This window comes from Podarcis muralis, chromosome 13 (genome assembly GCF_964188315.1).
Source record: "Podarcis muralis chromosome 13, rPodMur119.hap1.1, whole genome shotgun sequence".
In the NCBI taxonomy this organism is placed as follows: Eukaryota; Metazoa; Chordata; class Lepidosauria; order Squamata; family Lacertidae; genus Podarcis; species Podarcis muralis.
Window position 1 is genome coordinate 8,420,258 of NC_135667.1, and position 15,010 is coordinate 8,435,267.

Here is a 15,010-nt window from a genome sequence, read left to right on the forward strand (position 1 = left end):
TCATAGAACTGTATCTATGCCTCAGACCTGGTGATAGATGGAAACTAGGAAAATGGGAAGAATTGTATTGTGATGCAATATGAACGTTAAAACACACCTTTAAGGGAAGAGTTGTATTCTGGTAGAATGTGAGCATTTATGAATTAATTGGAAGGTAGAAAACAGGGCTATTGAATACAAAGCATATGACAAGAGTTTTCAGAGAGGAAATATTTAATTTCATCCTGATAGGAAACAGCCTGTGACTTTTTGTTGAACTCCAATTTGCTGTAACATCTAAATCATGAGAGGTTGTGAAACCCCTGGAGCAGTACCTGTACCTGAACCTGAATTAAATGTGGGCCAACAAGTTGATTTCTGGAGGGATGGAGAACATTGCCCAGCTGTGTAGGCTGCTCCCTGCGAGACACTTTCCACCAGGCCTAAGGGGCGAGGCCCAGACTCACCCAGCCCTAGGAAAGAGGCTCCTCATGAGGCCAGAGGAACCTCACCTGGCTATTGTTTTATTGATTTAATATGCTGTAAACCACTTTGAAATTTTTATAAATTTTTATTAATTTTTTTTATTTTTATTAAAATTTATATTATATTATTATATTATATTATATTATATTATATTATATTATATTATATTATATTATATTATATTATATTATATTATTTCCATGCCTTGGCAACAGTTGTTATTGCAATGGTTAATAGATGTTTTATGAGTTCTTTATTTCTAATCTGCAACATATCATGACAATAAAATTTATGTAGAGCTAGTCCTAGAGTCATGGGAGCTGTCTGCTTTGTAATTAAAGATATTAGAGGTTTTCCCAAAACCTTTCTGTTTTTTGACACGCCCATCACATGTGCTGACATGTCCCTAATATATGTCCCTATCCAACATGTTGGTTGCCAAAAGTGCCACTCTGGGCTAAAATGCTGAGAAAGTTATATCCTCAAGCAATTATGCAAATAATTACATGTAGTTCAATTGGTCAAAGCCCACGAGACTTTCTGGTAGGTACTTGAAAACAGTCAATAAGCCACCCTGGAAGTGGTTATAATAATTCACTTATTTTGCCACAGATAGCCTGCTACAGGGGCAAGAGGCAGGCATAACTATGTCGCTTTTATTTTTGAAATCTTCCCTTCTTCATATTATTGGCCAGACTTTAAATGGGTGGTGATAATTTTATCTACAAATGAAAGCATATTTCAGGCTTAGATTCAGCTCACAAGTCACTTTTTTAGATTTGCCGCAATTTGTAGATTGCAGCCAATCAATTCTAGCCAATTCCTCTTAAAAGAAACCAGGGCAGTGACCACACAAACTATAGAATGAGTGAAACATCTGAAAATACCTAAAAATATTTTTGATAAACTGGGTAATATCTCTGGTGAAGAGGTTTGTTGCAAGAGTATAAAAGATACACTTTCAGGATGTTGTTGCTATGGTTGTTCCTGTTTATGCAAATGTTTGTTGAGTGCAAAATAGATGCTATCAGGTGTCCAATGAATGATCCATTTCCTATTCCACATGAGTGGTACCAACCAGGGGGCTTCATCATTGGTGGGATTTCTTCTCACATCTTTCACATATTTTGTGAAGTTTTCTTCAGAGAACACCCATCACAGATTGTCTTCGACGTTTCATAGTAAGAGTCTCCACTCTACCGTATGTCTATTTGTTGTCTCTTTTCTTTTGTGTCATATCCTTAGAATGGTTAGCCTGATGGTTGAGACAGTACGGTGATATTCATAAGCTCCTGGGCTAGATTTTTTGTGTCTCTCTCTCTGTGTATTTGCTTCCTACCCCCATTATATTTTAACACAGTTCCTTTAAAATGTGTATGTTAGGCAAAAGTTCATGCAGCGAATGTGATTTAGGCAGGTGCATTTATGTCAGGACTTATGTCTTTTTATATAAAGTTTTATGGGACAAGGTGAAGAAATGAATTTTAGATTGGTAATGTAGGAAACAAAGGTGGATTGGTCAAAGTACCATGCAGAACACAGAAGCGCAGCTTAATCATCATTTTCATCCACTGTTTGTTGTCTCTTAGATTAGAACGATAAATTACAAATACCATTGTTTAATTTCAATCAAAATCAATTTGAATCAGAAATGGGGAAAACTGTGGCATGTTAATTTTATGCATTGTAGACATCTCCTCTGAAACTGTAAATTAATTAACTTCTTTGCAGTATGGTGACAAAATTCTACCAGCACATACTTGCCTTGACATTTGCTGTGAAAGAGATCAATGAGAACCCCACAATATTGCCTAATATCACTCTTGGGTTTCACATCTATGATAGCTATCATGATGCAAGGTTGACCTACCGTGCCACATTGGACCTGCTTTTCAAATCTCACAGATTTGTCCCGAATTATAAATGTGACCTCCAGAAGAACCTTTTGGCCATCATTGGGGGACTTAGCTCTGATACCTCCTTCCATATGAGAGACAGCATAGGCCTCTACAAGATTCCACAGGTAGGATCTCTGAATGGGATGGGTCTGGTGGGCAGATTTCCAGGATGAATAGACTTCTTATGGAGTCCTATTCATAAATAGATCTTCCTTAGGGACCAAAATCATTGCACTTTTCATAGAACTGATAAATATTTATTATTTATTTATTTTATTTTTTTAAAAAAACATTATTATTAAATATGAAACAGGAGGATGAAGATATAATTGTTAGCAAAGGCTAGTGCTAGCTACCTAACATTTCACCTGCCCAGAACTGAGGGAGCATAGCAATAAATAAATTTTCAACATCATTCAAATAAATTTTCAACATCATTCTCTGAAGGAACCAAAATGAAAGTCATTCACCAGTTGGTGAAAACGGGAGTATCGTTATTATTTCAAAATCCCACCCAGCAAGCAGCGTAATTTGAAAGAAGCTTTTTGAAGCAATCTTTTCATTTGTGATATTATTAACTTTCAGTAGCAGCAATATATGATTCTCAATTATCAAAGTCCCTTTACAGCATCTTGCTCTCTTCTGTACATAAAACTGTACTGGTTGACAGCTTGTTTCCTGCGGGAAGGGCCTTCTATGACATCCACTAAATTTTGGAATTATTTACAGTGTGATGTCTAGCACCTTCAGTGCATAAGGTAAAGGTAAAGGTACCCCTGCCCGTACGGGCTAGTCTTGCCAGACTCTAGGGTTGTGCGCTCATCTCACTCTAGAGGCCAGGAGCCAGCGCTGTCCGCAGACACTTCCGGGTCACGTGGCCAGCGTGACAAGCTGCAACTGGCGAGCCAGCGCAGCACACGGAACGCTGTTTACCTTCCTGCTGGTAAGCGGTCCCTATTTATCTACTTGCACCCGGGGGTGCTTTCGAACTGCTAGGTTGGCAGGCGCTGGGACCGAACGACGGGAGTGCACCCTGCCACGGGGATTCGAACCGCCGACCATGCGATTGGCAAGTCCTAAGCGCTGAAGTTTTACCCACAGCACCACCCACGTCCCAATATGCACCTTCAGTGCATAGTGAATACCAATTTGCCATGTGCTCTTTAAAGACGAATTCTTCACTCCAGCCTTTCGCACTATATATACATATGGACCACCCTTATTCTATTGATTGTCATCCGTCTTTCCATTCATTTTATTTGCATGCTGCTTTTCCATAAACAAAATCATGCTCAAAGCAGCTTATATCAAAGAGGGATACTGTACATTTCAAGCCAATATTACAAAGTTATTGCATATTAACACACCAAAGCAATAACATCAGAAAATTATAGTACAGTGGTACCTTGGTTTGCGAACTTAATCCATTCCGGAAGTCCGTTCTTAAATCAAAGTGTTCTTAAACCAAAGCATCCTTAAACCAAGATGTGCTTTCCCATAGCAGCAGGGGATTCTATTTACAAGTGGAACACACTCGACAGGAAGCGGAACATGTTCTTATTCCAAGGTAAAGTTCACAAACCAAAACACCTACTTCTGGGGTTGCAGCATTCTTAATCCAAGTTGTTCATAAACTAAGATGTTCTTAAACCAAGGTACCACTGTATAGCAAACAATAACAATAGCATAGCATAGCAAAACAATACAAAGATAATACCATACCAAAAAAACCCCCCTCATTTGTATACTATAAATACAACAAGATTATTTAACAACATGCAACAGCTAATAAGAAAATGACAAGGGAACTTCACAATTTCCCCTTGGTTGCAGAAACACCCCCCAGATGATGTTTCTCAAAATCCCTCACCTGCAGCAGTTTCTTATTAGGCCTCCAAGGCCAAAGGGTGGGGTAGCGGAAAACATTTCCCCCATGATATCACATTGTTACTATTGCTGTGATTCCAAGATTCAGAAAGTGTCTATAGTTAATACTCAGTCCTTAAAAGCAAGACATAAATTTCCATAAAAGGCATAATATGATTCATGAATGATCTTTATGAATCTTGGACATATATTCATAGCTGTAGAGAATTAACCGAAAGAGTCATTGTTCACAATGTACTTCTGTAATATCTGTACAATTTCTTGTAGCTCACATATGGTTCATTTCCCACTGAGGAGGACAGTGAGGAAAGTCATACTGAGAGCGCTGTGCAATGAACAAAAATGAAAAAGAATATTTCAAAATCATTCTCAGAGGTAAATAACACAGAAAAGTGACCAAGTTGGTAGAAAACAGTGTCTTTATTATTTCAAAATCCCTTTCTACAAGAACAATAATTTGAATGATGCTGTTTGTGATATTATTGCCTTCCATTAGAAGCAAATATCTGTTTTTCAATGACCAAAGTCCTGCTACTCTTCCTCCTTCCCTCTTGACCCTGGCTATTTTGCCTTGTATTTTCCAACTCTACAATTTTGTGATTTGGACTAATGGCCATTATTAATCCATTAAATAGAAACTTCGTCCCCAAGTGCCCCATGGTCAGATTATACAATTAGAATTCACATAAACTTTTTTTTTTAAGTTTGTTTGGTGGGTGATGCCTGAGAAAAGTCATTAACTGTGCCAGCCCATAAAAGGATAGAATTATCTACAGCATAATGTCTAGTGCCTTCATGTCATGTCATATTTACATTTTATCACCAACCTTACTCTCTTGATTGTCATTCATTCATTCATTTTATTTGTACGTTGTTTTTACACAGAGAGAGAGATACATACAAAGCTCCGAGCGGAATGCCACAACGGAGCAGGGATGCATTTCAAATAAACACTACAAAAGCAGTTTTATAATGACATAACAAACCAATAAAATGGTTGTATCACTATTATTGATGTGATTCTAAGCTTCAGAAAGTGTTTATAAGCAATCTAAGTAGGCATATTCCCAGAAAAGGTCTATTACAATTGATGAAAGATTTCTTTGAATCCTGAACATATCTCAAAATTAACTGAAGTCATTGCGCATAATGTGTTTCAGTAATATCGGTGCATTTTTTTGTAGCTCACTTATGGCTCATTTCCCACCGAGGAGGAGACTGAGGAAAGTCATATCTCTTCCTTCTACCGCATGGTTCCAAATGAAGCCCATCAATACATGGGAATTATCAGCTTGCTTAAGCATTTTGGATGGACATGGGTTGGACACTTTGTTGTGGATGATGAAAGTGGAGAAAATTTCTTGGAGACGATGGAGCCACTGTTTTCCAAAAATGGAATCTGTTCAGCCTTCATACAAAGATTCCCCAAACTAGCCCGTTTTGATAATATTGATGAAGTTTACGATGTCCTATTAAGTAGTTACAATGATGTCAAAGATGACAAAGCCCACACATTTATTATCTATGGAGAATCTATGGCACTCATATGGCTGACAGCTATTTTCTTTTTTCTACAAGATATTGAAAAAAATGACATTGAATCAGTTACAAAAGTTTGGATCATAACAACTCAGATTGATTTCATGTTGACAGGGCTTCAAAGGAATTGGGATTTTCATCTCTTCCAAGGCGCCATTTGTTTCACAATTCACTCCAAAGAGCTTCTTGGGTTCCATGATTTTCTTCAGAGCATAAAACCTGATGGGATAAAAGAAAATGGTTTTCTGAAGGACTTCTGGGAGCAAGCATTTGATTGTGATTTTCCAAACCGCAATGTGTCAATGGACGCAAGTGAGCAATGTACAAGAGAGGAGAGCCTGGAGAGTCTTCCTGATCCACTCTTTGAAATGCGCATGACCGGCCACAGCTATAGCATCTACAATGCTGTCCATGTGGTGGCTCATGCTTTACATGACATTTCTTTAACAAGATCCAAACCCAGAGCAAGCATGGGTAATAACACATTTGAACTTCAAGATCTGCAGCCTTGGCAGGTAGTGTGCTGGAAATAAGTCCATATTTTGTGTGTGTGTGTGTGTGTGTGTGTGTGTGTGTGTGTGTATTTGGGGGGGGGGGTAAAATAAAATAAAATGTGTTAACTGGTACTCCTCATTTTATTTTTATTTTTTTACAAAGCTTTACATCATGTATTGCACATTCTGGCCTGGAAAGACATTGTGCCGCCAATGTATAATGTAGGTTTTTATCTTCTATGTAAAATAGTTGATTTTTCACTTTTGGTCTTTCTTAGATAATGCTAACAAACACTAATAGTGTTTTCATTCCCCCCACCCTTGTCTTTAATCTTTCAATCAGCTCCACCCTTTCCTTCATGGCATTTCCTTTAACAATTCAGCTGGAGAAACACTGTCCTTTACTACTAAAAAGGAAATGGGAGGTGGATTTGACATCATGAACATGGTCATATTCCCAAACAAGTCCTTCCTTCGAGTGAAAGTTGGAGAGGTGGATGATACTGCTCCTGAAGGAAAGAAATTCATCATTCATGAGGACATGATAATGTGGCACAAAGGTTTTAACCAGGTCAGAATCCTGGGGTATTCCTGTAGACCCCATGTTCTCCCAAAGTGTCCTGACAGAACATCTATTTGTTCTGCATACTATGTCTCTTTGTATTGGATAGTCACAGGGACTATCTGATTATTTAGCACATGGAAATCCTAGGTGCAAAACTGAACTGCCAATAAACATCAGTATATTTTTTTGTAAATTTTACCTATGTCTTATTTGTATATGACAGGGATTTAAGGGATATTGATTAAATATGTTAGTGATCCAGCACTGGGTTATCTATCTTTCTATTGCACAAGAGCCAACCTTGGTGGAAAGAATAATACTTGCACTGAAACATCTTCCGCATCTCCAAGAAGGAATGGAAAAGATCAGCAACATCTAATGTTAGCAAGGGAGATGGCTCAATGGTCAGATTATATATAGCGCTGCATGCAAAAGTTTTATTTATGAATTGTTGTTTCTTGGATTGTTGGCATCCCATGTTGGGAGACAATGGAGGGGTTAAGCTTTGAGGGTGAAGTCAAACTGAATAATGTCACTACTTCTCTCTCTGCTCTTCATAGCAGTCATTCATTCTCTGGTTACTGCTATATCTGCATGCCCTGACTGCCCGTCATAGAATGAGTTTGCAATTAATTCAGTAGGATAACTTAGAAATAAAATCCAACCTGTAACCCCTTCCTGTTTATGGATAGGTGATGCCCATTTCGGTGTGCACCGAACACTGTCTTCCTGGTCATCAGAAGAAAATGAAGGAAGGTGAAAAATTTTGCTGCTATGATTGTGCTCCATGTCCAGAAGGCAAGTTTTCAGACCAGAATGGTACATGAGAAAGAAATCATTTTTTATTTCATCACAAATTATTATTATGGATTTTGACAAAGAGCTCATTACAAATGTTTATTTACCATGCTGTGCATGTAAGTAAGCTATTATGCTTGGTATGGTGTGCAAATATTTCTCTGCTGACATCCAGCACTTTCTCAAAAACACTCAGAGAAGCTAATTTCAGTTCTGCAATCAGTGGTGGAGCTAGGGGCTTTGGGACCCGGAGTTTGGGGGAGTGGCACGTCGCCCATGTGGGTGTGGCACGTCGCCCACACGAGTGTCCCAATGGGGGCGGCCCCTGCGCATGAGCATCCCAAAGGTGTTCCTCAGGGATGGAACCTGGGGTGGGCTGCCCCCCCCCGCCCCCTTCCTATGCCACTGTCTGCAATGCTTTCTCATAGACTCATAGAATCTTAAAGTTGGAAGGGACCCAAAAGATGGATGGATTTGGAAGTTGCCCCAACATAGTTTAAGATATCCAAAAGAGAAGAAATAGTTTAAGCATTACATCAGCGGACAAGTGATAACAATGGTAACAATGACAAATTTAATCTGTTCAGATGTGAGGTTTGAACCTGATTATATGCCACAGGTTCTGGGTCTGGCAGTTGTTTCACCCCAGTTCCCTCTGAAGCAGTTACCATATTAAGGGGGAGGGTTTGCCCCATTCCATATCAGGACAAATAGTACTTAACAGTCAAGGATAAATCTTTGCCATATATGCTGAGAAAATAAAATTAATTTACCTAACTGACCTTCATTGACCTTTATGGATGAGAAGATATCTGAGGCTAAAGGAATAACAACGACAACAAAAGACACATTACAAGTTCACATTATAAATCTAAATTACTGATTGTGAATTTAGAAACACTGGTGAAATCATAACTTCCTGGATCAGCAAGGGTAAGACTGGTCACTAAGCAATGAGCCTCCCAAAGACTGGACTGATTAGACGGCCAAAGGTAGGGATAGTTATACAGTGGTACCTTGGGGTACATATGCTTCAGGTTACATACGCTTCAGGTTACAGACTCCGCTAACCCAGAAATATTACCTCGGGTTAAGAACTTTGCTTCAGGATGACAACAGAAATTGTGCAGAGGCGGGGCAGCAGCAGGAGGAGGCCCCATTTGCAAAAGTGGTGCTTCAGGTTAAGGACAGTTTCAGGTTAAGAACAGACCTCCAGAACCAATTAAGTTCTTAACCCGAGGTACCAGAGTACTACATTTCCCCTTGAAGAACACAGATCTATAGTATATAATTTCCAATACCCTTAAATCCCAAATTATCAGAGGAACATCATATTATTGCAACTTAACTCATGGTAGTCCATCACAAATGAAAACCTACTACATAAAACAATCTTGGTATACTTTATTTTTAATGTTTGATGCATTGCATCTTTTTGGTATGTGACTGGTTCATATAAGGTGCATGATTTCAAAGATACAGGAGTACGTATCACCTATTTTGATGCAGGAGTTGGGTTGATTGCTTGATTTTGTTGCAGGTGTGTACTGATTGAGTAACTAAGCTGTGAAGGGAGGCTTCATGCTGCCTATCAGAGCAGCCTCCTAACTCCTACTTGTGTGAAAGCAGGAGGGGGCAGGGATCTCTCAGTTAGGCAATGGGAAGCCTCCCTTTCCAGCTGAGGGATCCCCACCTACCTCCTACTTGCAGGCAAGTAGGAGTGGGATTGAGGCCGCTCTCTGCCCTCCTTCTCTGCCTTCCATGCCTGACCCACCGCACACTGCTTCCTCACCAGCACCACCACCGAAGAGCCAACAACTCAGGGGCTGCCCAGGCTCATGGAGAAAGGAGATAGAAGCCTCAGAGGAAGGGGAAACATGGCGGTTGGGCTCAAGGTGGTGGCCACCCCTCTGCCACGCCATCACTGCAGCATCAACGTCCTGAACATGTAGTATTTATTTATTTATTTATTTATTGTGTCCACGGATTCATTGAAAAAAATCGGGTAACCTTTCACCAGATGGAGTTGGTAGAATAAGAAGGAGCAGGTCAAAATTAGACAACTGATATACAGTAGACAAAGAAAGCACATTAATTGCCTTTGGAATTTGACCTCTTTTTCAAATATGCACGACTGCTTCATATGCCCAGAAGATCAATATCCAAACAGGAAGAGAAACCAATGCATCTCTAAAACTATGAGCTTTCTTTCCTATGAAGAACCTTTCGGGATCAGCCTAACTTCTGTTGCTCTATCTTCTTCCCTTCTCACAACTTTGGTGTTAGGCACTTTTGTGAAGCACAAAGATACCCTCATTGTCAAAGCCAACAACCGAGCCCTCACCTACACTCTCCTGGTCTCTCTTCTGCTCTGCTTCCTATCTTCTTTGCTATTTATTGGCAAACCTGGGAAAGTGACCTGTCTTCTCAGACAACCTGCTTTTGGCATGATCTTCTCTGTGGCTATTTCTTGCATGTTGGCCAAAACGATCACTGTAGTTGTAGCTTTCATGGCCACCAAGCCAGGCTCTAGCATGAGGAAGTGGGTAGGGCAAAGACTGGCCTACTCTGTTGTAGTTTCCTGTTCTTTTATTCAATCTATTGTTTGTACTTTGTGGTTGATGACATCTCCCCCATTCCCAGATTTAGATATGCACTCTGTAACCACAGAAATCATTGTGCAATGTAATGAAGTGTCCGTAATCCTGTTTTATTGTGTCCTGGGCTACATGGGCCTCCTGGCGATTGCCAGTTTCATTGTGGCATTTCTGGCCCGCAGATTACCTGACAGTTTTAATGAAGCCAAATTCATTACCTTCAGCATGTTGCTGTTTTGCAGTGTTTGGCTTTCTTTTGTTCCAACCTATCTGAGCACCAAAGGGAAATACATGGTAGTGGTGGAGATCATCTCCATCCTGGCCTCCAGTGCTGGGTTATTGGGCTGCATCTTCACTCCTAAATGCTACATCATTGTCTTGAGGCCTGAGTTGAACAACAGAGAGCAACTAATAAGAAGAAAGATTTAAAAAGAATCTTAGGGATTTTCCTTTATTGTCTTCTATATGTGAAGTGGAATTGTTTAATACCAAGGCTGTTTTACCTAACTCCTCTGCTAGAGATTCTGCTGTTATTCCAGTGCCAAACCAACAATCTCTATATGTCACCCTATTTTCCATGGACAGTCCCAGATTTACAGAAGATATCACAGTTTCCAATGTGATCCAAGGATATTCCAGTTTTCCTTAAAGGTACCCCTGCCCGTACAGGCCAGTCTTGACAGACTCTAGGGTTGTGCGCCCATCTCACTCTCGAGGCCGGGGGCCAGCGCTGTCCGGAGACACTTCCGGGTCACGTGGCCAGTGTGACATCGCTGCTCTGGCGAGCCAGAGCCGCACACGGAAACGCCGTTTACCTTCCCGCTAGTAAGCGGTCCCTATTTATCTACTTGCACTTTGACGTGCTTTCGAACTGCTAGGTTGGCAGGCGCTGGGACCGAACAACGGGAGCGCACCCCGCCGCGGGGATTCGAACCGCCGACCTTTCGATTGGCAAGCCCTTGGCGCTGAGGCTTTTACCCACAGCGCCACCCGCGTCCCTTAGGATGTCCCTATTTTCATTGGGGGAGGGTATGGAACAAGATGTCCTTATTTTCATCACAGAAATGTTGGTAATGTTGCTTGCAAGTAGGAGTGAGATTAGGCCACTCAGCTGGGGAGTGCAAAGACTCCACTCCCCAGCTGAGATAACCCCGCCTTCACTCCTGCTTACACACGAGTAGGAGCAGGATCGGGCAGCTCAACTGGGGAACACCTGACTGCCTTCAGGTGGTGCAGGGGCTCTCATGCAGAGGTGGGGGCTCCTTTAAACTTTTCCCTTGAGGGGAGTGCAGCCGCGAACCCCTCAACAGAAAGTGTGATGGTGCCTGCACCTCCGCAGCTGAACAGCCCCATCCAGCTCCTGTCCCCATGCAAGCAGCAACAGGTTGGGGCTCTCTAAACTGGGAAGCGGGAGCATCATGCTGCCTAGCGGAGCAGCCCAATCCTACTCCTACTTACAGGAGCGGGGGGCGGGGTGATGGCATCCCTTGCCTGCTCGCTTGCCGCCCCGGCCCAGCTTTCCCTCACTCAGTGCCAAGGCCTCAGGGCTGTATTCAAAATTAAAACTGAAACTTTCCAGAAAACCACAAAGCCAATGCTTCAATGAAAAATAAAAGCCAGTAGGCCTTATCCAATAAGCCAGCAAGGGAAGAGCTGAATTGTCATGCAATCTGAGCATTTAAATGAAGAAATCGGGGGGGGGGGGGGGTTAAAATGATATTGTCTCTCCGCTCTTGCCCATTTATTATTGATGCTATACTCTTCAATGGCTGGTTAACCATTAAGTTGGTCACTCTTGGAGAGTGAGAGTATTTGATGGATTCCCCAAAGAAATGAGGAATTTTCTGGCTGACCTGCCTAGCACTCCTGTTGAGGTTCCTGCCTCATTGTGCAATGGTGGGGTTTATACAGACATTGAATCAATGGATTCTAAGTACCCTCAACATCAATGTGGAGCAGTATTATTCCTGAAACTAACAATAGCCTCAGCAGGCACAATTATTTTGGGATTTGTTCTGGGTTGAGTAGTATCGGTGTCAACCAATGACAGGTATGCCTGATAACCTGCCCCTCACAGGGCAGATTGGGGTTGGTTTTGGCTGCAGTCAGTGCTACTAAATATCTTTCAGCACTGTAGAAGTTGTGCTGTGGGGTGCTGCAGAGGACCATGTTCCTAATGTCCTTAGTGCTAATTGTATGATGTAGTCCTTGTGATTTGAGCATTAGGAAATTTGGGGCAAGGTGTCATCAGAAAACTGATTGTAGTCAGCTCTGTTTTGCTGTAACATCTAAATCATGAAATTTAGAAATCCCTGCTTAGCAGTCACAAAGTAAATAGTTTCACCACGACTTTCCAGCTTGCTTGCTTTGAAAAATTCCACTTTTGGGGCCACTGAAAGGCAGGGGCAATTTGTAATCAGATTTGAATAAAGAAATCAAACCCAACATGTTTGTTTCTAAAAGTATGACTCTGAGGCAAAATACTCAGAATTATTATCTCTTCCAGCAATTATTGAAATAATTATATGTAGCTGACTTGGCAAAATCTTAAGAGACTTTCTGATTGCACCTGTAAAAAGTCAAGACTTTAATGAGTGTTTCCACTCTTATCCATACATCAAGGCATGCAATTATCAGGTTTGAATCTAATAAACTCGAATCTAAGAAACAGGTGAGCAAACACACAAACTAGAAAATGATTGAAACATCTGAAAACATCTCAATATACTTTCAGTACAGCTATAGACTGGGAAACAGCTCTCCTTAAGAGATTTGTTGGAAGAGGATAAAAGCTACAAAGCTAGGATGCTGTGGCTATTGCTGTTGCTGTCCCTGCAAATGCCTGTTGTATACAAAGCAGATAGTGTGCAGTGTCCAATGAAAAATCCTTTTCCTGTTCCTCATGAGTGGTACCAGCCAGGGGACTTCATCATTGGTGGGATTTCTTCGCAACTCTTTTATGTATTCTATGAAGTTTTCTTCAGAGAACACCCTTCACAGAATCTTTTTGATGTTTCATAGTAAGAGTTTTCAACCTACCGACAAGTCTCTTCAAGACTGAAAGCTTGATAGTTGATACTGTACATTGAAATTTATAAACTCCTGAGCTAGATTTTGAATTGTACATTTCTGCTTCTTTTCTCTTTTTATTTTATCTTAATATATTTCATTTGGAATGGCATGGAAATAAAAGGGAATTTATTTAAATACAGAGAACATAAAAAGTAAATGAATCAATAAAATACAATTAAAAATAATCATAACTATTTAATGCAAATATCCTGCAAACCACCTGACTGAATTTGTGGAACACTAGAACTCTGGATTAAAATGATCCAGAAATTTATTTTTCCAGAAATGCATGTGTTGCAGTAGAGTATACATAAAACACATTCATTGATCAAAATACCTCATGTCAGAACCTCATGCAAAAAACAAACAAACCCCACAAGAACCTAAAAAGAGGTGTTTACAGGAATTAGTATATTAGGAAAGTGTACACTGGACATGAGAAAATGTGAAGAACTAAATTTATGATTGGAAATATAAACTAAGATAAAACAAAATTGGAAGAATCACCCATAGGGAGCCACTGATCTTCAACACATCATCCATGTATACCCATCCACCCATTGAATTCAGTCGTGATAATACAATGTAAATGAGTAGAGCAAAAAAGATATTTATGAGTTAGAAAGCACTTCATGAGACATGTGAAGTATTCAGATACCTAAATAGAGGGATGGGGGGGAAAGGATTTTTTTTAAAAAAAATCAACTGTGCTGCAAAGGTTGAGAAAGGCATGAAAGGCATGCAGAACACAGATGCCCTGATGAATCATACACTTTCATCAACTGTGTGTTGTCTGTTAGCTTAGAAACATGAATGACAAATGGCATAACTTCATTTCAATAAAAATCATTTTAAACAAAGATGGTCAACATTATGGAATGTTGATTTTTATGCATTGTAGTATTCACCTCTGGACTTGTATATTAATTAACTTCATTTGCAGCATGGTGACAAAATTCTACCAGCACATACTTGCCTTAGCATTTGCTGTGAAAGAGATCAATGAGAACCCCACAATCTTGCCCAATATCACTCTTGGGTTCCATATCTATGATAGCTATCATGATGCAAGGATGACCTATCGTAGCACATTAGACCTGCTCTTCAAATCTCACAGATTTGTCCCGAATTATAAATGTGATCTCCAGAAAAACCTCATGGCCATCGTTGGGGGACTTAGCTTTGATACATCCTTCCATATGAGAGACAACATAGACCTCTACAAGATTCCACAGGTAGGATCTCTGAAGAGCAGAAGCAGCATAATGACTTCCAAAGTGAATAGATTTCTGTTTTGTTTTGGGGGGTTTTTGAGCCGAATATCCCCAAATACCTAATCGTTGGATTATACATTGAGAATTCACATAACCGTTTGAAAAAAGGTTTCATGTTGCCAGTTTGTTTTGTGGGTGATGCCTGAGAAAAATAATTAGCTATGCCACCCCATAAAAAGATGGAATTATCTACAGGGTAATGTCTAGTGCCTCCATTTTATAGTTTCTGTCACATGAACTTTAAATATGCACTTCTTCACTTTGAATTTTCACATGTTATATTTATATTTTAGCACCAACCCTACTCTCTTGATTGTCATTCATTTGTTGATTTAATTTGTATGTTTCTATTACACATAGACACACACACACACACAATGCTCAAAGTGGAATGCCAAAAAGGATCAGGGATGCATTTCAG

At 40.3% G+C, this 15,010-nt stretch overlaps 1 protein-coding gene across 1 annotated transcript; it reads left to right on the top strand.

The window, feature by feature from the left end:
- Positions 1-5,500: 5,500 nt before the first annotated feature.
- Positions 5,501-10,672, top strand: LOC114583578 (vomeronasal type-2 receptor 26-like). The gene is made up of 4 exons (XM_077917825.1): positions 5,501-6,304; positions 6,627-6,854; positions 7,541-7,665; positions 9,769-10,672. Exons 1-4 carry the CDS (start codon positions 5,501-5,503, stop codon positions 10,670-10,672), a joined length of 2,061 nt encoding a protein of 686 aa, XP_077773951.1.
- Positions 10,673-15,010: the final 4,338 nt, after the last annotated feature.